Source organism: Melanerpes formicivorus, unplaced genomic scaffold, assembly GCF_026170545.1.
Source record: "Melanerpes formicivorus ecotype bairdi unplaced genomic scaffold, bMelFor1.0.p_v2 SCAF_1, whole genome shotgun sequence".
Classification (NCBI taxonomy): domain Eukaryota; kingdom Metazoa; phylum Chordata; class Aves; order Piciformes; family Picidae; genus Melanerpes; species Melanerpes formicivorus.
Window position 1 is genome coordinate 40,465,423 of NW_027142353.1, and position 25,231 is coordinate 40,490,653.

General features: G+C 37.3%; 1 protein-coding gene across 3 annotated transcripts in view; it reads right to left on the bottom strand.

The window, feature by feature from the left end:
• HERC2 (HECT and RLD domain containing E3 ubiquitin protein ligase 2) overlaps positions 1-25,231 on the bottom strand; it is a 120,827-nt gene that overhangs the window by 15,951 nt on the left and 79,645 nt on the right. For all 3 annotated transcript variants that reach the window (XM_068140704.1, XM_068140685.1, XM_068140695.1), the window contains exons 58-83: positions 24,957-25,038; positions 24,714-24,857; positions 23,927-24,017; positions 22,205-22,382; positions 21,889-21,970; positions 21,635-21,806; positions 19,612-19,756; positions 18,681-18,906; positions 17,051-17,222; positions 16,313-16,499; positions 15,407-15,547; positions 14,894-15,085; positions 13,023-13,176; positions 12,231-12,338; positions 10,945-11,076; positions 10,025-10,183; positions 9,816-9,934; positions 9,283-9,408; positions 8,226-8,381; positions 7,968-8,083; positions 7,641-7,839; positions 6,252-6,466; positions 5,470-5,647; positions 2,973-3,134; positions 1,910-2,001; positions 468-607 (exon numbers count right to left, since the gene is read on the bottom strand). In XM_068140704.1, coding sequence (XP_067996805.1) covers positions 468-607; positions 1,910-2,001; positions 2,973-3,134; positions 5,470-5,647; positions 6,252-6,466; positions 7,641-7,839; positions 7,968-8,083; positions 8,226-8,381; positions 9,283-9,408; positions 9,816-9,934; positions 10,025-10,183; positions 10,945-11,076; positions 12,231-12,338; positions 13,023-13,176; positions 14,894-15,085; positions 15,407-15,547; positions 16,313-16,499; positions 17,051-17,222; positions 18,681-18,906; positions 19,612-19,756; positions 21,635-21,806; positions 21,889-21,970; positions 22,205-22,382; positions 23,927-24,017; positions 24,714-24,857; positions 24,957-25,038 — 3,868 coding nt within the window. The remainder of the gene's footprint in view (positions 1-467; positions 608-1,909; positions 2,002-2,972; positions 3,135-5,469; positions 5,648-6,251; positions 6,467-7,640; positions 7,840-7,967; positions 8,084-8,225; positions 8,382-9,282; positions 9,409-9,815; positions 9,935-10,024; positions 10,184-10,944; positions 11,077-12,230; positions 12,339-13,022; positions 13,177-14,893; positions 15,086-15,406; positions 15,548-16,312; positions 16,500-17,050; positions 17,223-18,680; positions 18,907-19,611; positions 19,757-21,634; positions 21,807-21,888; positions 21,971-22,204; positions 22,383-23,926; positions 24,018-24,713; positions 24,858-24,956; positions 25,039-25,231) is intronic.

Consider the following 25,231-nt stretch of genomic DNA (forward strand, 5'->3'; position numbering starts at 1 on the left):
TCTGCAGATTTGTTAATTACTTGTGGGAGAGAATCTGCTATAAAGAATATTCAGTATCTCAACCTACTCTGTTAGAAGCAATATTGTTTGTACAGTTTCATTTAGAAAGTTAAACACCTCAGCAGGCCCAGAAAACCCTACAAAAAAACAAAAAGCTAAATAAATCCACTCATTCTACTGCTCAGCTAATCTGTAATTACTTTTAGAGCTCCATATTTTTCTTTGACATCAGAATTTATGAAACAAACTCTTTGTTAATTAAAAACTTTCAGTTGGTTTTACATGACCATTTAAAATCAATGACATGCTTGCCACTTGAGAAATATGCAGCATCTGCAAACAGAGTATTTCCATGCACACAGAGGATCAACATTGTTATCAAGGACAACCTAGCAACAGCTGATAAAAAAAAATAGTTTAATGTTTTCAAATTGAGAACCAAGTAAATTATTTATTTTTTTTTTTACCATCCTCAGTGCAGCAAACACAGTGCAAAGACCCAGTAGCAATTGCAATGACTTTCTTCCCCTGCAGACCCTGCACTTGTCGTGGTCTTCTAACATGGTCATCAGATCCATGGCCTAACCGATGATAATCTCCTTTGCCCCTGCGCAGACAAGGTAAAACATTTCAAAAACGTGATTTAATCGTGGAAAAACAAAATGACAGACCATGTCAGATATCTTATCTGTAGCTGGATTGATAAACAGTCCAATACCAAAACACTCTCCAAATACTCGCAGAATGACAAAATGTCAGGGGTTGGAAGGGACCTGAAAAGATCGTCTAGTGCAATCCCCCAGCCAGAGCAGGATGACCTATAGCAGATCACACTGGAATTCATCCAGGTGGATCTTGAGTATCTCCAGAGAGGGAGACTCAAAAACCTTCCCTGGGCAGCCTGTTCCAGCATTCTGTCACCCTCATAGTGAAAAAATTTTCCTCATGTTTACATGGAATTTCCTATGCCTCAACTTCCACTCACTGCCCCTTGTCCTGTCATTGGGCATCACTGAGAAGAGCCTGAATCCCTCCTCCAGGGACTCACCCTTTACATATATATTTGTAAACATTAATGAGGTCACCCCTTAGTTTCTTCCTGTCCAAGCTGAAGAGCCCCAGCTACCTCAGTCTCTCCTCGAAAGGAAGATGTTCCACTCCCTTAATCATTTTTGTGGCTCTGCACTGGACTCTTTCAAGCAGAAAGACTATTTCCTTCTTGAACTGAGGGGCCCAGAACTCAATCATCCCTCGTTCATATGAATTGGATGTGATTCTGTTGATAGAGTAAAAATTCTCAAACCCTCACCATGTTGTTCCTACTTATTCTATGTCAGTCCTTTTACCACTTTTGCAGAAGGCTGGTTGATTTTTTTCCTCTTAGAAGGGTATACAACTAGAAGCATTCATCTGCAAAAACAGTGCATTTACTGACCTCAGAGCATGAAACTTCGTAGAGCTTAAGGATCTCTCTATAATGCCATGCAAACAAGGGGCAGAAGGATGTTAGGAAGATAATTTGCTTAATCTTTTTAAACACTTACATCTAGTAGTTTAAACTACACCATTCGGAATGTTGAAGGAAGAGTAAAACAAAGTAGTAAAATAAAATTCTCTTCTCAGACTACAGCCACCACAAGCTGGACACCATTTTGATCATATATGAAAATGGGGTTTTTTGCTATCATCTTCCACCCTTCATGACACTTCAGGCTTATACTTCTATTAACCTCCTAGGATCTTCTGCATCTTGCAGTAGGTCCCTGAAGTGGTAGATTTTATTACTAATCAAAAAAAAGAGGAACTAAAAAAAAATTCTGATAGAGGAAGAAAATCAAAATAGTGAAAGTAGTGTAACACTAGCACCTGTTGCAAAGGTACACTGTCAAAACTAATGCAAAATACTTACCATGTATATACTGCACCAGATTTGGTAAGGGCCACAGAAAATTGCGATCCACATTCTACTTTAACCACTCCAAGGCCTGTGAGGGAATCAATCTAGGAAAATAAAATCAAATTAAATCAAATTAAGGAGGCTCTAATTTCATAGACTACACTGTCTTAAGTAAAATATAATATACAACTGTGTAAGTGTCTTTATGTATCTATAAATCGTATATGCAGATCATTGAGACTTCTATTCCTTTCCTCCTTCTGCCATTTACTATCTAAACATTAAAAATAAGGTCAGATTTGGAAAACTGTTGCAGATCACACCTACTACAGGCTGCTAATAGTTACTCAGTAATTGCCAATCAGTAGAAATGGTAAGACTTTGTATCTAAATACTCAACATTAATGATCCCTAGTCAATACAGTGATGTGATTCTGCCAGCATAGTAAAATTATTTAAATCTCTTCCACAGTCTGTTTATGCTGTGTAGGTCCTTATGCCACTTTACCATCATTTCTATGGGCCTGATGATTGATGAAACAAACAAGCTCTTTTCGTACTGTGTTATATCATACAATAAAATTTTTCATCCAGGTAATAGAGTGTGATTCTGGACTAAGAATCTAAAATCCACTCTGTACAGGTGTGTACAGTCACATTTGTATTTGTCAAATACAAACAATGTTCATCTTCATGACAAGTGTTGAATTTCATTTGTAACATATGAAGAAACTTTTAAGTCAATCATGCATTCAGGTGAAAGGTTTAAGAGAAATAAAATTATGACTTCAGCAGTATTATGGAAGGAAATACGAAGATTTCTTGGCAAAATCTCATGCTTTAACAAGAATGAAAATGAGAGATACTCTGGAACAAGCAATGCTCTCCAAATTAAAAAACATTCAGGTGCAAGTCAGCACAAAATACGAAGGCTCGTAATAGCCTATAAAGTGGGTTCTTGATAACAATCACAAGAACACTGACGTCCTGGGATGGGTGGAAGCCTGCACATACTGTCAAACCTGTCTTTACCGTTCATTGTTTCTATAACAATGAAGAGATTACACTCAAATACCTTCATTGGTACTTTACAGCCATCACTGCCTCCTCTCCCAAGTTTTCCATAATCTCCATCACCCCAGGACCAGACTGTATCATCATCAGTCAGGCACAATGTCTGTGCATCTCCACTGCCACAAGCTATGTCAATCACACGGTAGCCCTGGAGAGCTTCCACCTATAAAGAAATCATCCATTTTTGTTCACAATAGAAGACTCAGTCATTTAGTTTAGAAAAGATTATAAATTCAACTTGAGAAGGTATTTCACTGGTACCATGTCTAAAACACCACAGAAGCAAGCAAATAAAGGCAACTTAAAGGACTTTGCTCTTCACAACCCAGGGAAATTAACTCTAACTATGCATTTTAAATACTGGATTATTCTTTTTAATTGGTGAACTAGTTAATAATTTTTTAATCTGAAAATCCAGGGAAAACCATTCATACAAAACAGATAGGGCTATCAAAGTATATTCTGTTGAAGTATTTTCAGGATCTAAGTATTGAATACAGTGAGGAAAAAAAAGTCTTATTCTCAAATACTCTTCTACTAGTCTACAATTTTCTAGCACTCACAGAATAGCATGAATTTAATCACTATCTTTTTAAATACTGCCATCTAGTGATTAAGTATGGGATCTGGACTCACAAAGTGTAAGGATGTAGACCCATGTATTATCATAACCTCTCCATCCTCACCCCTACTTGAAGCAGATTGCAGGTAGCAAAATCCATTATCCAAAGCAGCACAGAACTTCACATACTTCAAACTTATCTATACGTCTTTCTCCCCTCACATGTTCTTGGTTAGTACTAAAATAGACTAAGATGTATAAGGGAAAGCATGGGGGAGAGGCAGGTGAATGAGAACATCTGGATATGTATGACACCTTGACCCACAAATTCAACCATTGAGAAAAGTTAATCCTTGCATGAGTAGAAATGCATGCACATAAAAACAACTAACGTTCTGTTTGATTCAAGTAAGGTAATCTTCTCTTATTTTCAGCTGGAGAACACAGGTAGCAAAATGAACTCTCATTTCAAAGGCAGGGAGTTTTCTTAATACCATTGTTCTAACTTAAAGCTTCTATGGTCTAATTCACAGGAGTATGACACTCTGAACTACCTCATGAAGTTCAGTAAGGACAAGTGCAGAGTCCTGCACCTGGGGAGAAGTAACACCGTGAACCAGCACAGATTAGGGGTTGTCCTGCTGGAAAGCACCTCCAAAGAGATCCTAGTCAACAGTAAGTTATCTATGGGAAAGCAATGTGCCCATGTGGCCAAGGCGGCCAATGGTATCTTGGGGTGCATTGGTAAAAGTGCGTCCAGCAGGTCTAGGGCAGTTCTCTTTCCTCTCTACTCTGCCCTGTGAGACCACACCTGGAATACTGTATCCAGTTTTGGGCTCCCCAATTCAAGAAAGACAGGCATCTTCTGGAGAGAGTCCAACAAAGACTTACAAGGATGATTAAGGGACTTGAACATCTCTCCTATGAAGAAAGATTGAGAGAACTGTAACTGTTTAATCTGGAGAAGGGAAGGCTGAGAGGGGATATTATTAATGTTTATAAATATCTGAGGGTTGGGTGTCAAAAGGAAGGGGACAGGCTCTTTTCAGTGACACCTGGTAAAAGGGCAAGGAATAATGGATATAAGCTAGAACACAGGAAGTTCTACCTCAGCATGAAGAGAAACTTCTTTACTGTGAGGGTGACAGAGCACTGGAACAGGCTGCCCAGAGAGGTTGCGGAGTCTTTTTCCAAGTCAACAAGGACATGTTTCTGAGTGGCCTACCCTAGGTGATCCTGCTTGGGCAGGGGGGCTGGACCTGATGATCTCTGGAGATCCCTTCCAATCCCTAACTTTCTATGACTCTAATGAGTATGATCATTATTCCTACATTTCATACTGTTCAAGTTCTCAGATTTCCACATAAGAATCAAACGGAACCACTTACCTTCTTCACCAGTAATGCCTTAACTCAAAATCTCTTTAGCAAGTAACAATTAAATATTTTGTAACTACTTAGCATAGAATGTCATTTACTTAGCAGCTAATACCATCTTAGTACTCATTAATTCTTATATTAATTGTTACATCAGGAAAAGAAGCAGTTTGCAAGTGACTATGTGGCTATCACTGTAATCACTGGTAAAGAATGTAAGCAGTGAGGGAACTGGGTAGACAAGGAGCTCACCTGTTAGTTTCAGTGCAAACTAACACCTGTGAAGGAGTGTCATTTACTGGGAGGGAGGGGGGATTAGTTTAGGGAAGACAAATAAAACCCCAAACCAAATTTTTTCTAAGCTGTTTAGCACCCTCTAACAAAAGTTTTGCAGCTCCACTTTCATTTTATTCTTCCCATCCATTCCTGTTTTCTAGAGTAACTGCTCCTTTCTTACAAATAGAGGTTACCATTTTGCCCTTTCATTCATTATATGCAGAATTGAAGGAAGTTACAAATTGGAAGGTGACAACTGGCCTAAGACTCCAACAGTTTCTTACCAGTTTAGGTTTTAATTGATCCTCACTATCTCCATGCCCAAGACGTCCATATCTTCCCTTTCCCCACGTAAAAAGGTCTCCTGCAGCCGTAATGCATGCACTGTGAGCTCCTCCAGCAGCGATGTCAACCACTTCTATACCTCTCAGAGATTCAATTACGCGAGGACGATCACAAGGGCTGAAATGAAAATATTTGCACTGACAACATTTTTAGAACAGACCATTCGTGTTCACACGTGCATGGAGAGAGGTTTCTAAAATGAGCATGAGGACATCTAAAATCACTGAGTATTTGGGTTTGCTCTGCTTTAATATCCTAAAGATCCACCTTTAATTACACATTCAGAAATATTTTTAGAGATATATTTTACCATACATTGTATTACAGCATTACAGGCAAACTGAAACTACAAAACCACTTCCATTAAAATCTAGTCAAAGCTAAGCATTTACCCTGGAAAAAAACTCACTCCCATTCAAGATATATTATCAACATTTCTAGCATAAAAGGTACTGTTGCCCTCCGTGGATTTCAGCACTCCTTTTTCTTTTTGGATCAGAACACTGTTGTCTCTAACCCAATAGAATGTCTCCTTTAATGCAGGCAGCAATGCCTGTGGAGATGAGATGCAGAATGGCAGTTTTGCTCCCTATTATGCCTTTTAGTTCCTCATACCTACAAGACAAATTAAGCTCAAAGGAAAGCCATTAGACTTTAGCATCCACAGTATCTAATTAGAGAAATCAGAGTAACTGTTGATCCATTTCAAAGTGTTACTTACCTTCGGTTTCCATGACCAAGTTTACCATCTTCTGCTTCACCCCAAGAATAAACTTCTCCCTCAGAAGACAATGCCAAACAGTGCTTTCCTCCTGAATTCACTGCAACTTTCTTTATAAACACGTGTTGAATGGATTCCAGTAAAGTTGGAGTAGAAACAGACTCTGTTCCTCCAATTCCAAGCCTACCACCTGCTCCATATCCAGTGGCATACAGCTGTAAAGTGAAGAATAGAATTTAATTTTGTTTGCTTCTTGATGAACATTCACTAAAGCTGTAAAGAACAATTCTTAATGAATGCATACTATAATACAGTTAAAGGAAAGCCTGGAAAACTAGTTTCTTACACATCTCTATACCCTTTTCTGTAAAATAAGAACTATTTTGAAATATTTCACCAAAAATTGGGAAAATATGGCTATATACAAGTCAATTATGAACTGTCACTGACTTAATGGATTTCACTTTAAATTCTCAGGCTAATTTTGTAGAAGTATCAAGAGATGATAGCTTTGTGATATAACATTACAAAATCATCTATCACCTGTAAGGTCTCTATCAAGCAGTACTATTCCAATTTTCTTTCTTCTGTGGAATATATTTATCCAAACACAGTTGCTTCTTCCCCTTCCATGCCATAAACACAGTTTTAAGCACTGCTTTTTATTTTTGATTTGTCTATTTGAATGTAATTTTGCTCAATAGAATGATGTCAAGCAATGTCATTAATCTGTCCCCCAACATTCTGTGAATCACTAGCAAGGGTGATACTGAAAGCTGAGGAATCACTACAGTATCTCACTAGATAAATGTAAGTGTTATGAAAAGCTCTGGCTAAAATTCTCACTCACAACCTTAAAGCAAAGCTGCCATCTGTATCAAAATTAAGATTTTTCAAAATAGTGCATATTTTTTTTCTCCTACACCCTGCATTCAACTTCTGCAGTGTTCTTTTTCACTCAGGATTTAAGCATCTGCAAATCAGAAGCTTACAGCCTAGATGTCTAACTGTGAATCATCTCAAATTCCAGTTACACCTCTCCCCAGTCAGGGAGACACCATCACATTTTACTGTCTGTTTTATGGGACTCTGTAAGCATGTTACTTGTATGCATCCAAAAATCTCATGGCAGCTTTGAAATGAGAAACAAAATACATGTCTTATTTCATGCACTAAATTCCTAGACTGCACTGGTGAGTTGGTATAACTCGGTTTCTTTAAAAAAGGTTAAAACCCCAAAACTACTACTAAATAGCAGTAGTAATAATACCAACAATAATCATAACATTATTGTCATCTACTTCTATACATTTATTCTTCTATTTCACCAAACCCATTCTGACTGAAGATGAAAAGAGTGTAACCAAGAATCATTTGTTGTATCCTTACTTTTCCATCAGCAGTCACTGCAAACAGAGTCTGTTCACCACCTATTAACTGCACTGGTCGAAGGGTAGCAAGAGCTTCACATGGAGTTGGAACTTTAACTTTTGCTCCTTCAATCCCACCAAGTTGTCCTCTGTGATTATGACCCCAACCATAAATAGTTCCGCTGCCTCCAGCTGAGAGTGTCCAATCATCTGGTCGTCTGCAGAAAATAAACCCCAAAATTTTAAAAGACCTTTTCAAAAATCACAAAAATAACCCCACCAGTTTATCATTGTACAAGAACAAAAGCATCACAAGACCAAACCAATGACAGCTGACAGAAATAACCTGTTCATCCACTGGACAAGTTGCTCATCCTGTTCTCTCTTAAAGACATCGTGGCACTCATGAAGAACATCCATGTTTTCATTATCTGCCATTAATTCCCGTATTTTCTTTGCCACCTGTAAAACATTTTGGATTAAACTACATTATTCAAACTATCAGTTAACTCCTATAACAACTAGCATAAAATACTTCAAACTCAGAATGTAAGTGGATCACTTCCATATGCTACATGAACCATTCAAAATACTCCTGCAGTACCTCATCAAGGAAAAGGCGAGGTAATGGTGTCCTTTTATCAAGAGCCACAGCAACTCTGGATGCCATACAGTACCTCCTGAACCAGGCCCATTTGTGTGTCTCCGCACAGCAAGGGAGAGTGTCCAACTCCAGATCACAAGCAAGAGCCACAAGAACCTGAAGACAATCAAAAAAACATTTTAGAGATGTGTCAAAAATGTGTAATAAAAATCATTATGCATTTCAGGTAGTTGAACAGCTCATAGATCAGTAGGGTCTGAACACAAGCTCAAGGGCACATGAAGTGCAAGGGACATTAAGAGCCATCTTCTCGACCCTCAGTGATGGAGCAGCATGAAGTGTACCCACACCACTCTCAAATGGTTATGTATCTAATTCCCTCTACCAATCCAAAAATTTTCACAACCCCCCTGTGAAAACCACTCCTACATTAATGAAATTTTCTGTATCAAATACCATGTGAACTATTTACCTTCTACTTCTAAAACAAGTCTCCTTCCTGTAGTCAAATCATATTTAATAACATTTCATTCAAATTCAAATGAATGTTACTGATGAAGACTGTGAACAATGGATTACTTCTTCCCTCTACAAACATATTTTAAGAATTTCTCTTCCTTTTCCTCTTAGTTTAACTTTTAATAAATGACAGGGTTTTTTCATCCTTTCATTCTTGTTGCTCTTCTCTAGATCTCTTCATCTTTTTTACATTCACTTTAAGAACAGGTCTTCCTTTTAAGACATTATTATTTGTTCCACCAAGATATTAAAACCTTCATAGTATTTAAATAACCAAACACACTACTCTTACTAGGAAAATTCAGGCATCGCTCATCAAGAAGTCTAGTACAGTGTACTTCCAAGACTTCCTGATCTATATGCTTCTGCCTAACTAGGTACTTTTTATTCTTTACTTGCATATTTGATCGTCCTTGTAGAAGTAGTATTATGATTTTGTGGGAAAATGTTTCTGATACAGGAATAGGTGAACTTATTACATCTCGCAAGAAAATCCAGAACCATACTAGTGAATTCTTTTCCGACTGTAAGCCATTACCTTAAAGAAAGGGCTGTGAAGCAATTGTTTGCCGCCTCTCACAATGGGGTCTTCATAGTCAAACTGTCGCTGCAAAGCTTCTGGAAGACCTTTAACCAAAGCAGCTAAAGCACTCCCTGTGAAACTCTAGAGAAATCACAGAAGTAGAAGGTTAGTCTTGCTGCACTGCATTACAAGAAGGACATTGTTTAGATGACCAAGACCAAACATTATTAACTTCCAAAACTACCATTAGTTATGCGAAGTAACATTTCCATCCATCTCCTAACATAAAAGTATTTCTGTTGCTTTTTGGCAATACCAAAACCACATCTGCACAGTACTGAAATCAGCCATGTTTTTTAGTATTTTTTTTTTCACAAAATGGGAGTAACTTTACAGACTCACAGACCTGCTCAAAAAGACTGTTCATTTGCACAATTCCTACTTTGCTATTAGTAATAAACCTGCTGTAGGATAGGGTTAGCATTTTAATCCTTCACGTGCATCTTAATGTGCAAAATGTGAAGAGGAGAGCATCACTGCCTTCTTACCAAAGCTCGTGTTTCTCCGTCGATATCCCCTAGAATCCGGTTGATGTTAATAGACTGTCCAAACTCTGTTGTGAGCAGTTTCCGTAGTCTCTGCAAAGCCCACATTCTGTGGCCAGCAGCTAAGGAAACATAAGCATACAAGAAACGTATTTACTTCAAACAGTCATTTTAACTTTAAAAAATAGACTGAATTTTAAGATTATACCTACCTAAGGCACTCAGTTGAGCACAAGCTGCAAGAGAAGCTGCCAAGCGAGGAACTATGCTCCTGTTGGAAGCAAAATTTAAGCGAAAATCCAACAAACATGTAACCAAATCCATCGAGGGGCATGAAAGAATGCAACGATCTGAGAGAAGATCTTTAGGACCTGCAAAGGAACAAAAAGCAAAACCAAACAAAATAAAGGTAAGGAAGATTTGTCCTCAGACTGAAGCAAAAACAGAATGTAGGCAGAATTTAGCTGACCTAACAGAGAAGTCTAAAGTGCCAGTGTCCATCTGTATTGGTCCTTTCCACCTCCCTCTAAAGGGACTGGAAGAAACAGGCACATTTGTAATAATAATAACAAAAAACAACAACCAGGTTGGAAGAGACCTTCAAGATCATTGAGTCCAACCCATCAACCAATCCAACCCACCTAAACAACTAAACCATGGCACCAAGCACCCCATCAAGTCTCTTCCTGAACACCTCCAATGATGGTGACTCCACCACCTCCCCAGGCAGCCCATTCCAATGGGCAATCACTCTCTCTGTATAGAACTTTTTCCTAACATCCAACCTAAATCTCCCCTGGTGCAGACTGAGAATATGATTCACTCAATTCCAAAACAAATGCATTTGAAACCCACAAAAAATCAGAACAACTGTGCATCAAAAGTATCTTCGTATCACTAATGAAAAGGCCAACTACAGTGAAAACAAAACAATTTTCTCTTTTCCCTAAGGGCATCTCCCAAGACTTCGTTGAAAATGTTTCTTAAGTATGAATGAAGACGGTTTTTTAGAATGAAAGCAAATTAGCTATTCAACTATGGCATGTAAATACCATGCTACAAATGCAACTGCATAAACCAGACAAGGAAATTTACTCTTGTCCTTCTGTAAAGATCATATATGACACCTTACCTGCAGCTGGCATGATGGGATAAACAGTGAATCGCCATCCCCATCCATTCACAGAGCCATCACTGATGAACTTCCATTTTAGCTCATCCCCTGGAATTCGCAATTCACTAGACCAATCTGACCACTCACGACCTGTTAAAGTAGGTAACAGGAACACATTCATCTATTCTGTCTGAGCCAACAGGCAAGCTACTCATCAAAAGCAACTTCCCTCAATGGTTATGTTATAAATATCACATAAATGCTTTCAAGGAAAAAAAAAAATATATAAAACCACAGGAATACATTCATAAGGATGGTCTAATAATGAAACTTGAGTCTTAAAAAGTTCAGTTGGCACCGCTAACAGATACTCTCTGTACTTTTAATACCACATTCAAAAGACAATTAGAAGATCTTATTAAAATCCACTGTCCTATTTTTAAGTTATCTTCTCGTACTACAAAAATACATAACAATATGCACATAAAACTGTACAGCCTTTTCCAACCAGGAGTCCAATCAGAAACATATCAGTATAAAAACACATTCATCTGAAACAGTATAAGGAAAAAAAATGAGTTAACACTGAAACCCCACGTCATGACTGCTCAGAAATGTTAAGCACGGGTAGTAGCTACTGAGAACCTTGCACATAATGTAATTTATGGGTAAATTCAGTCTAAAATTTTATGAGGTTTAAAATATTCTTCTAAAGTCTACCGCAAATTAATAGTGCTTAAAAATTAAATCAGAGGTAACAGGATAGAAGATATGAAGATTTCATGCAGTGTCATGTAGTGAAGGTCATGTAGTGTCACATATTTAGGCCAGAGCAGAAAACAGAAGGAGCCTAGCTATTATTTTGGGCACTTGACAGCAGAAGAGCATTTGTTTTCAGTGTGAGAGCACTCAAATTTTTGCTTCACTGGAAAAAGAAAAAAAGCTTTAAAAAGTATGCTTTTCCATTCGTGCTCCAATTTGTTAAAACATATTTTGATTTTACAGATTTATGTATGTTGTCAGGGGTGCCAAACACTGAATTTTTACACTAATTGTTCTTAGGAAGATCATGACAACGTACTCTCCTGGGAGATTCTCTATGCTCAAAGACCTTGGATGTAGACTGCACATCTTTTGTTTTAAAACAAAATACCAATTGACACAGTTTTTCCTCTTTTTTTTTTTTTTTTTTTTTTCCTGGCATAAACCTCACAATAAACCAGTCAAAGACAGTGGTACATTTCATACAGCATCTAACAGTTAGTTTAGACAAGACATTTCTGAAAAGCACTAGTTCTCATAACCTGATCGGACGGAAACAATTCTGTTGACACCATCCATTATGGTGAGTGGATCGTGACGCCGCTCTGTGGAACACTGGCGATCAAATTCTACCCTCAGTCCCTCAGCACCTAAACAGCAACAAAGAGTTTACACATTTCTACAGAGTAATCAATACCATGAAGAAATGCAGTATTTTAGAAACTCACATGGAATCAAATATAGTTCTTGGCAAGTCATAGCACTCATATAAAAAGAACTTCCTTTCGTTTAATGACATTATTTGTCTGTATTTTCTTCTCTTTGAAAGGCTTACCTCATTGCAAACTCACATGAGTAGGGGATAACAGATAGAAGGCTACTATCAGAACATTCCAAAATGAAGTTGCAAAAGAAAAAAAAATGTCTGTTTACAATTAAGGCAAATAGCTCTTTGTTGCCTGTACCTTGGTAAGTATTGGCTAATGTACTAAAGGAAGCACTAAATGAAAAGACAGCATTGTAACAAAAGAGTAATTCCTTAATGCTCACAACTACAAGACAGGCATTCAATTACTGACCCTGAAAAAGGTTCAGTCCTTCTCAGCTTCATAACTGAAAACTGCTGCAGTCACAGCTAGTAAGCCCAAAAAGTGCATATTTCACAGCACTGAGATGCTCATGCCATATGTGATTTAACAAATACCTCACTATAGCAACAGGATGCGCAACAGCTTTGTAAGTTTAGTACACATTTCTGCAAGCTAAGGAACAACCTATGCATGCAGGCTTGATAATCATTGAGTTTTAGTAACATAACTCTGAGAATTCTGTACCTGGTATTTTAACAGTGCCACTAGAAGATGTATCATCAGTATATGGATGGCTACTTTCTACCACAACTGGTTGAGATGAAAGGCGACCACTTTGTGAATCGGTTGCTACATCTTCTAGTTCAGTAACACAAAGCTCCAACAACATATCAGCAACCTAAGAAAAGAAAAAACATACACTTTACGAAAAGCAAGCTGGATTAGTCCAAGAAATCTAAGCCAAGTATCATTGTTCCCAAATCTAAAAGAAAAATAAATTTTAAATTAATCAATCACATATTTTCTGAATTCTGCTTCATAAACCATCACACATAGGTCAAGAGATTAATGAAAGATGTAAATGTTTAACCAGTTTGTGATACTGCAAAACACTGCTTACAGTGAAAATTCCAATACTAATAATTTTCAAAGAGCAGTTTCAAATAACAGTTTTAACTTTCATGGTTAAAAAATCCCAAGTAAACAAAACCACAAAACCCACTCACAAACATGAAGTTGTTCAGCTACTCACTATTAATGCTACAAGCTAAAGAACAAACAATGTGTAAGCTCATCTACAGCATTCTAACCAACTGGGGTGGGAGGAGGAGAACTATGTCTCAAACCCAAACTACAGATATACATGGGTGATCACTGAAAAATTGCAGAAAAGAAAAAAGCGTAACAGCGTAAGAAATTTCATTCAGATGCTTGTAGGTGAATAGCATCAGTTAGGCTCACACACAACCCTATTTAGTCAGATAGAGATACTGTAAGAGTTCAAGAGAGACAAGGAGACACTTCTTTTCAGTGAGTGTGATGGAGGACTGAAACAGGCTGCCCAGAGAGGCTGTGAAGTCTCCTCCTCTGGAGACTTTCAAAACCTGCCTGGATGCTTCCTCTATGGCCTGCCCTAGGTGATTCTGCTTTGGCAGGGGTGTTGGACTCCATCTCTGGAAGTCCTTTCCAACCCCTACCACTGATTCATTGTTTAAAACTGAAGCTGCCTTGCCATTTATACCATTAACAGCTAAAATTTCTCTCAATTCAATACACAATCCTTAGTGGAGGCACTATTCATCTTTTTGATTAGTGAAGCAAATAATCCTTTAATCAAAAGAAAACAAAAATCAGCTTTGCATAATCACTTCTGATATTTCAAAGCAGTCTTTAAGCAGTGTAAAGCCATAAATTAACTACATCAAATGATCACCTTAAAAGAAATGCAGAAAAATATAGTTGAAGAGTAAAGCTACAAGAAACATTAAGCCACTTTCAGTTCATTACTGCAAAGAGATATTCTATCTATTATTTATAATTTGTAGCATTCTTTCATATAGCTTCTAGTACCCAATAGTACAGCTGCCTGTCAGTTGTCCCCAAAATTCCCCACACCAGTGGATTCTTTATAAATAGTTAGAAACACAATTTCATCACATTAATCTTTAAAATTAAGCAGAATCAATGCATCATTAAAAACACATTATCAGAATTTTTAGTAGGCAATAATGCCTGCATCAATTTCAGAAATAAACATAGATGCAGAACAAAACCAACAAGGTCTCTTTTAAACTAACATTCCACAGATCCAGGAAATAGGGTCTGGTTAATTCAGCTTCATTTCAATACCCATACCCACTCATCCAATACATTAATATAATTTCTTAAACTTCTATTTTAATGTCTAATAGCAGCATGGCAAATCAAGGATGTGGCCTATTACTGGTATTTGTAGCACATGCATATATTCAAGTAATAACAATTTACGTGTAATATTCACATAATATTTCCAACTCCTGTTTTTCTCAGTATGCTGAACTCCACTTCAAATGTAAGAAAATCTTCTAGAACAAACTACAAGGACATGGTTAAAATGCACAGAAACAAAATCTGACCTGTGGGTAAGCTGTGCCCATTCCAGACAGCACAGCTGAAAGGACATCTTTTCCCTTTTCCCCTGCTCGGTTGGACACAGCAAGCTTTAGCAGGTCAACCATGACTCGTGTGTCATCTGGCACTAGGAGGCTAGTAAACTCATCCAAGTACTGTGGTTCTGGGCCAGACACTTTACTTTGACTTTCTACATCCTACAAAATAAATTGCAGAAATATGTAGATAGTGAATATGAAAGAACTATTACACTGAATCCAAACAAGATAACTACTCTGAAGATGATAAAAGGTAGTTTAAAACACATTCCATAAATCTGGGATTATATGGCCTCAAAATTAACATATTGTTAAACCCACTACTCCAGTGAAAAAAACCAACCCACCATGCCTCTGTCTTTGGATAGATTCTAAAAATTAATTCATTTATAAAGTAACTTTAAAAGCATAAAAAAGCAAAACTGCTTGATGAAAGTATAGTATGGACTTAAGTTTTAAGGAAGATATTAACAACATTACTTCTTTTGTTTTTGTCATGGTTTCTGCAATAATACTGGCAGCTCCAGGATCATCTGTGACTGGAATGAAAGGACGGCAAGAAGCAGCAGCAGCTGAGGGAGTTACAGCAGACGGTGTTACAGCATCTTCTGAAGAAACAACCTAGCCCAAACAAATAATAAGAAAAGCTGCAACAAGATAGTGTAAAACCTTTAAGAGTAGTTATTTGAGAGGCATATGTTCAAGGATAGCAGCAATTTAAAAACAGCCACTCAAAATCAAAAATTAATTCCCTATGTTTTTAGATTCTGTGTTCCTAACATGGCAAACCAGCCAACAGCCCCCACAGTGTTACTACAAAAACATGCAACAGAATATCAGGACCTGCCAAAAAAGCCTACAATGTAAAGACATGCCATAACAATACATGTCAAATTAATACTTTATTAAAGGAAAACATCTCCTCAGTAAGATGCCTCTTCTTTTATCTGCTTCTGTTAGCAGGTGGGAATCAGGGTAGGACTCCAGTCAGGCCCTCCTGTCTACATTAGTTGATAGAACTTTACAATTACATTTTATTAAATATTCCCTTAGCCTTTTTTTTTTTTTTTCCTTTTTCCTTCAATTTTAAATATCACTCCTGTAAAATTAATTCAGTATCTGGTCAAATGGTTAACATTTTCACATTAACTCTAAAATACTACCAGAAATCATCACACTTGCATTTAAATGACACTACACACTTTGAAAGTTCAAAAGTGACTTCACACTAAAATTTTAGTTTTTCAGTTTTACCAAATCTGACATGCACACATATGCTTTCAAATTACAGCATGAGAGGACTGTTTACTCTCTGCTATTATCGAACTAAACAAGACATATTTTTCAGTTTTAAAGACTGACACAAAATTTTGTTTGACACTTTACCTCTCCTCTCCTGTCCTGCCATGGGTTTGGGCTCAGCCTCTCTTCTATATCTGCTGCAAGCATACATTCATCTCCATTTACAGGGCTTCCAGCAGAATTAACATCTGATGGGGGTGCTGGCGATGAAGAGGGACATTCTACTGGTGCAATCATACTTGCAGGCATCAATGCTCCCACAACTGTATCCCTGAAATCATTGAGGACAGATTAATGTAAACCTAATTATACTCCCTTGTCAAGCTTAGAAAAGATTATATTATCTTGTCTTAATAAAATAAGGAAAGGCTTCCAAGCTCTAGAATTTATAGAGCAGTTTATTTCCTTTGGGCCTGATGCTTAAATGCTGTGTTTTAAGGTCATTGATTTATACAATTTCTTCTTCATCAATTTTAGCACAAATTCTCTAACAACAAGGAGAGCCCTGTAAAGTTTTATTGTTCCTTCCACCCAGCCCCCCACTGCATCCTCCATATTATCTATCATGATTTACTTACACTCCTTTTACATGATTGACTCAAGAATCCTTTAAACCCCCCAATTTTTTTCCCAAGGCACTGGGAGCTTCTTTAAAGAAGATGTAACAGAACTAAATATAACATCAAAAGACAATTTATGCTAAACCTTAGACATATCCTTAGAAATGCAAACTTGTGAAACAATTTATAAATGACTCAAGTAACCCTAGAAGGTGATTAACTGATGTCACCTTATGCTCTACAAGAGTGTTTGCACACCTACCTGGCATACATGATTTGTAATGCCATCAGTATATGTGACAATGCCTGCTGTTTGGCAGCATTCCCATCAAGCGACAGGAGAATCTTAGCGAGGGAAGGGCGATTCGGCTTCGAACTGTTTGCCCCACTGATCTTATTACTGGCAGCAGAAGAATCTGCATCTGAAGGAACACCTGGAGTGAGGGGGTACAAAAGAGAAGGCAAGCATTTGTTAATGATGTCACACATAACAGGAACTGATTTACCTAACTCCTTGTTAAGTCAGAAAGATGACTAAAACTAACTCTACAGCTAAACTGCTGTGCCTACAGTTAAAACATTCAAAGCAATACTGAGCCTTTGCAGCAAGGGCTTTCAGAAAAGTGCTCCACCTTGTTACTTGCTTATGAAGATTAAGGTATTTATATATACTTCGATGATCAGCATCTATAACAAGTTTTACTTACAAAGAAATGTCTTAAATAGCAAGAAAATGTATTAGCTACTCTAAAAAATACTGTTCGACTACTGTATACATCCATTTCTTGCTCCATTTTTAAACGCACTTCATAAAAAAAAACAACTATCCAGTAAAACATCTGGTGTTTTATATTAAATACAAAACATTGTTGCTTTGTGTCCCTGTGGTGGGTTAACACCCATTCTGACAAACAGGGTGGAGGGCTTACAAGTGCTTAGCCCTCCCTTCAGGGCATTTTTCCCACTGGGAAACTGAGTCTGTTCCACTTCCCCCTCCCTGCTCCCTAGGGTATAAAAGGGAAGGCATTGGAGTCATTAGTCCTTTTGGCTCCTGCCTCTCTGCCACGAGGTTGGGCCTGATCCTTCTCCCTGCTGCCTCCATGCCTCTTCAGAGAGAGACTGGTTTTCTATTCTTCTTCTTTGTCCCCCTCCCATCCATCCTTGTTCCTTGCCCTGTTATTGTTATATATATATGTGTGTGTGTGTGTGTGTGTGTGTATATATATATTGTTTAAAGAAAACTCTTTACCTCTCTACTCCCAAGCTGACTCCAAATCATTGCTTGGTGGATTTGCTCCTTTCCTTTTTAATTTCCCATTCTCTGTTGGGAGGGAGGAGGGGGGAGCAGGGGAGAGATTCTCAGCCTTGTCCCCATCTGAGCTCTTAACTCCTAGTTAAGGCTTAAACCACCACAGTCCCTAATCCTTAACTCACCTACCTCAGAAACAAAAGGTAGTATCAGAATCAAGAACACCACCAAGAGGTAACATGCAAGACCAATTCTACAGTAGTATCCATCAACCATTACCAGCGTAAAGCTCTATTACATATTAAAGGCAAAGTCCTTGTGGCATTTGATAAGTATGTTGCATTTTAATTTCCTGAAGGACAATAAAAGTTCAAACTAATGCTACTTCTGAACAAGCCCCTTACAACTTGCACTTGTAAGAAGAGGTTTTGTTGTTATGGGGTTTTTCAGAAGTGTGTATGTTTTTTGTTGCTGTTTTGTGATATACTCTGCAAAGACAGTATTATTTTTTGCACTCATCACCTGTAAAATCACAAGTATCTCCCCAATGGCATTAAAAATAAATATAAAACACCTCAAACAAACAAACAAAAAATGCCAAAACAAAACAAAACCACTCCAATATAAGGCAATAAATACGAACCAAGGTAAGAAGCACCCAAAGGGTCCCTCGCTGTCTGGAAAAGTACTGGTTCATGAACAGATGGTGTAGCTACATCCACTGTTGTCCATGCAACACTGTGGGAAGACCCACAAGCAACCCGAGTGATTTTCTGGCCTTCCAAGCCCTGGACAAGAGTGGGCTTTCTATTGACTGTAGTAGTTCCATTTCCTTGTTGCCCATGGTCATTGTCACCCCAAGCATAAACCTGCCAGTAAACATTTCCACATATTAACACTGCTGCACTGGTTACCTCATTTAATCATTGTCTTAAAAACATCCTACAAAGGAACCTTAGTGATTTGTATTATTAATCTAGGTAACTTTAGAGAACCTATGGCTGTGACTTCCCCTCCATTAAATAATGCAAGCATTATCATACATTAAAATAAATTTTAAAAACCCATAATAATTAAAAAAACCCCAAAGCAGCACTTTTATCAGATGATTCAAACATTATTGCCAATTCATAAATCATCAGATGACTATAAATTATTCCATGTTCACAGTGAACAGCAGGTTAGAAGAATTACATTCACAGTAATTACACTAGGGATCTGAATCAATACTATGATCGTGATAATGCTGTATCACAGCAGAAAAATCTGTCCAGAATACAATTAATATTTCTGCATTTCAAGAGTGAGAAGCCAGAAACTTATCATGAGATACTACATAAGCAAGGAAAATATTACCAAAGCTACAACAATAACACTGAAACTCCAATAATAATATGGAAGCTAATATATTTTAAATTACAATTACAATTAGGAGTTTAAAAAGTGAATAAATATCATCAGAAATGTTTACTCTGTTTAATCAGCTCAGACGATATTACACTCTTCTTCAACAGTTCAGTTTATTCCTTTCTGGATTAAGAGAAAAGAGGAAAGGAGGGTGATGCACAACATACCTGTCCAGTGTCAGTAACTGCTAGACAATGGAGTGCGCCTACAGCCACATGCACAATCTTTTTACCCCTCAGTCCTTCCACAACTTGTGGCTTTCTTACATGTACATCTGTGCCGTGGCCTAGCCTGAAGTAGTCACCCTTACCCCTGCAACAGACAGTAAAATGAAAAACTATTATATTGTTTTCACAAATCAAAACATGTAATTTATCACTGGGACTCAGCACAAGCACCAACTAGTAACCTCTTCAAACCTGAATCACAAAGGCCTAAAAAATGAGGATAATTGCAGTTCTGTAACTACATTGTCTTCTACCTCAGTACAGAACAGGCATCATTATTGCTACTTTTTTGTACAAAATGTAGCTGTGAATTTTCTCTGATGCAGAAGCACTGCAATCGTAAATACTGCAAAACTGTTGTGTTTTCAGAGACCTGGACAGATTAATACTACTGAGGATAAACCTGATAAAAATGGACCCCTTAAGTCTACTCACATGAGAAAAAAAAATAAAATATGGGAACTAACATTTCAGAATTGAGATTTTTCACAGTGTTGCAAGACTCAATATAGCTTCACATAATTTAAATTCTTCTAAAATGGTTATATGCAAACCACATTAAAAATATACCATACACAAAAATAATGTAAACATCTTAAAATGCCTCTAAGAATGTCAATGAAGAAAAAACCCTGATATTAATGCTACTATGTTTTTAGTATCCATTCAGTTCTGCTGCCCACTATCACTGATTTTCTCAGGAAAGGTTGTGTTATGTTGGAGGTACATACGTAGCGTATACAATACTGTTGCCTGCCTAAAGTTCTAACACAAGCTGTGACACCGCTCTACAAACCAGTAAAAATAAAAAAGCTAAGAATAAAAGCTTAGAAGTAAGTCCTTCATCCAAAAGTGCAGATATGCACAGCTGAAACAGACCCCAAAAAACTTAGACTTGTAATGACATGGAATAGTTGTAGATTTTACAACTAGATATAAAAATACTAAGACAAACTGGAGGAAGGAAGAAACAAACAAGAACTTTGCAGAGAGTTCTGGGAAGACTGTCAAATTCCCTTTCCTCTTACTTCTTTTGCCACTACACAAAAAAAAAAAAAAAAATTAAATGGGGAGAAGTGAGAGAAATAGTTTCTAGTGGCCACTTTGAGACATGACATCTCTACGAAAATATTTTCTACCTTTTAAGGATAGAAGCAATCTATAAAAACAGAAGTTTTGTGTATTTTTCTTTGTATCAATTCCTGATAAGTAATGCAAGAAATTGTTAAACAACTTCAACCTGTTTAACTTGCTCTTAATAAAACAAGTTTAAGTCTTCTTACTTCAGATATACATCAAACACCATAGGATGAGGTTAAGACTCTGATCTGCCATACAGTAAGATCTCAAATTTTACAGAAAATTTTGTAAACTAAAAAAGCCAGATCTGCGTTCAAGCAAAGCAGAAGCAAGCAGACAAATAGAAAGAGTTTCTGAATAACTCTCAGCAATTACCATATTCTTGCTTCAAGGCATCATCACTGATAATTCAGCAGCCTTCTGGGAAGCAAGGAACTCTGCAGAAACCCTGTGTTTCTAAAGTTCTTCCCATCTCCTCTGAACTTCAGCTTACTTTCTTACTTTAATAAATCCTTACTCTGTCTCTGCTGTCACTACAATCTACATACTCCAAACTACAATTCTCAGATACTCTCTACTCCGAAGTCCTGAATTAACATTACTTTACACTATCCATTGCCCCCAAGAGATGGAATGATGCTCCCTTTCCTCCACTAACATGGTATGACTTGGGCATCCTAACAGGGTGCAATACACAACTGACCATGCTACAAGACACAGCATCAGAGTAACTGAATGTATCACAGCTTGTCTCATAGAGCTGCTAGTTTAAACAACAAAGTACACAGATAAGGCACAGATGGAGTTAAGACAGTCAAACAAAAATAAATACAACGCATACTTAGCAATTATTTGTTAACACTTTGTGACAAATGTAACATACCATGTCCATACCACTCCTGATTTTGTGAGTGCCAATGAGAATTGTGCACCACACTCAATCTGACAAACACCTTGGCCGTTCAGTCTCTCAATGTTCTGAGGAATGTTGCATCCTTCGCTTCCTCCTCGGCCCAGTTTTCCAAAATCACCATCACCCCAAGAAAACACCAAACCTGGCAAACACCAAACTGCAAGTCAAACAATGATCATACTATTTCCACATGATAGAAAGTTTCTGGAACAAGATATTCCTACCTTCATCTGTCAAAGCAAGAGTCTGAGCATCTCTGCTTCCACAAGCAACCTGAATGACTCTGTGGCCAAGGAGCACTTTAACCTACAAAACAGAACAAGTAAGCAAGATGTTTCAAGAAAGAGACTGGCTGTTTGGCCTCTCTGAAATGCCTTGTCTGTTATGAGAGGTACGTGTACCAAAACTTAATTTAGATCACTTTAAAACGATGTCTTTAAACTGCCTTGTTAGGGTTTTTTGCTTTATTTTAGCTTTATATTGTCATTTATTAAACAAACACATTTGCATTTCATCAGAGTTAAAAACCATTTATTTTACCATTTTAGGCTTCAGCTGTGTGGTATTATCTCCATGTCCTAGTCTTCCATATTCTCCAAGGCCCCATGTATACAGTTCGCCACTAGAGGTAATGGCAGCACTGTGGGAACTGCCACAAGCAATATCACGGATACGTTTGGTTTTCAATGCTTCTATCAGCCTGGGTTTATCACAGTTCCTAGAGAAAATGAGTGAATAATTCATTGTGTTAATTATGGAAGAGCTGCATGATATACCCCAAATTAACAGGAACCTGAAGATAAAAGAAGATGCAATATTATGATTCCAAGATGTACTCTTCAGTAGCACCACAAATCTAAAGTTTACACTATCTTAATGCACTTCAAAGTTTATTTAAATAAACATTTTTATGTATGCTGCAAAACCTAGGTGACAAATCCACAATACCAAAGTGATAAACCAACTAAAAAGTGTGTAATACAAAGTGAAAATGGACATCCTATCGCTGCCTAAACTTGTTAGTGCATGCACGCAGCATGCACGCAGCATGCATGCCAGCAGAGAGAGACGGAGTGAGAGAGAAGAATGTAAGAAAATAAAACTACATCCCATTCATCTACCAATGAAATTCAATTACAATTATCTCTCTTGTTTTCCTTTTTACACCCAACTATTCAGCTAGAGAATCTGCAGCTATCTTTCTTAAAGGCACAGCCTAAAACTATCACAGTTAGCTTTGGACAGAACCAGGCAGTAAGATTAAAAGATGACACTCCCATCTCAACTTTGCTCTATACAAGAGAGAAATTAGAACTGCAATTCACTGTTAGGCTTCTATGATAAGATTGGAAACTTTCACTATTTATATGGTTACAATATTCCCTAAATTCAAGGACAAGTATCAATCCAAGGTTTTCTAACTATGTATCGGAGCCACTATTAAGGTCTTACTAAATTATGCATGACCTCTGGAAAATTTGCTCCTGTGAAATGATCAAGAGTTCCAAGTCTCACTTTTAATAAAATTATAAAAAACACAAGGCAGTTGAACAATAGACATCAATACTGCTTCAGTCTGGACTTCTGTATTCATTGAGCTGACATGCCATGTCCCTATGAATTTGTTGTCATATACTAGCCATCTGAGTCGGGCAGTGTCATATCGGAACAACAAAGTTTTTCCCATGGGCAAAACATTTTACTGTGGTGCATATAAAATAAAATCCAGGGACAACTCAAATTCTCCTCATAGTTGTACTCTGGAGGATTAAACTGTGTAGTACTGGAAAGTGTAAGAAAACTATTTCTGGTTAATAAGTTTGTGAACAGAAGTCTAAAGAAAAGGTCTACAAAATACTGTAAATGCTTGTATTATGAACTGCTACAGCTCAGGAATGTAAAAGTGCTCTTCTTTTACACCTCAAAGCACCTCTGTAAACCTTACCTTATAAAAGAAACCAAAATCTCTATGTTCAAAAGTGTGCCCTTTCACCAGTAACATCTAAAAATACTACTCAAGGCTTTATCCCCTAAGTATGTTTCCAGTATTATATTCACTGAATGCCTCCTTCCTAAACAACTGAAGAATGCTACAAACGCTGCACCATAAACTTGACATACACTGCTTGAAAGTCTTTTCACAGGATAGCTTTTTATTCCCACTGACAATGACAGGATTTTTAACACATTAGCAGTGGTCACTTGTGCTATAACGTGCAACATCAATAGCCCTTTACTGAAATACAAACTCACTGTCCTTACATTCGACTGAAGTGACCAAGTTTGCCATCATCTCCTTCACCCCATGAAAATACCTTTCCATCAACAGTTAGTGCCATAGCATGCCGGCCACCTAAAAGTAAAACAGATGATTACATTTTCAAGCTTTCAATGCAGGAGGCAGGTCCAGCAAAAATCCCAGAAGTTCTACTACGTACTTCTACTAAGTAATTATACAGGCCAACACATATTACTTGTTTCTTTAGAGTTTTTTATGTGATTTAACTTAAAACATAAGACTTCAGTGACAGTAAGTTTCCTGGAACAGTAAAAAAAAAAACATAATAAAAAGCAATCACTCAAATTGCTGCTTTTAATGCTGCATGGAAAAGAAAAACAAAACACCAATGCACCAACAACCAACCAAACAAAAAACTAAAAACCCCACCAAACACAACAACAGAAAATACCAGAAACCCACCATTCAGCAACACTCAAATATGAAAACACTTTCTTTGAATTCAGAAGTTACTAAATTTAACTTTCAGTAAGTAAGAAACCATGTATGGTCTAAACTCACAGATTTTAGCAATAGAACAATCAGATTTAATCTGATGTTTTGTGCAACAGATAGAATTTAACAACCTGTGGGGTTTGGGTTTTTTTTAATTAAAGTATCAGATATGCTTAGGTTTCACAGCACTCAAGGAAATTGCTAAACAACTATCTTCAGGCTTAGTATGCTGTATTTATGTATATAAGTATAGCAATTATCAGTACCTGAGTGAACAGTCGTGTTTATGCATATAAGTATAGCAATTATCAGTACCTGAGTGAACAGCCACCTTCTTTACCACATAGTTACTGAGCGCTGTAATCTGGCGGGGAATAGGCACAGTTCCACTAGATATTCCTAATCCCAACCTTCCATTTGTGGCTTCTCCACAGGCATACACTTTACCCTCTACAGTCACTAAAATGAAGGAAAAAAGTTTGAAACACCATTAATGTTTCACAAATGAAAATCTGTATCTACCCTTAAAGGATTACATTTACTTTAAACTTGTATTACCTGCAAAAAGGCTTTTGGATCCTCCTGCTACTTGCACAACATTCAAGGCAGACAGGGTTTCAGAAAAAGAAGGGACCTTTATCTACAGGAGACAGGAAAAAAATATAATTCCAATAAACTTTAAAGTTTTCTACTTCAAAAAAAAGAGTTATTCTTGACTTATAAACCAATTGTCTAACAGGTTGAGGGTTTTGCTTTACATATATGATACTACTCATTATTCAGGCAAAAGATGGAAAACAAGCTAAAATTTAATACTGAAGCCATGATAAATG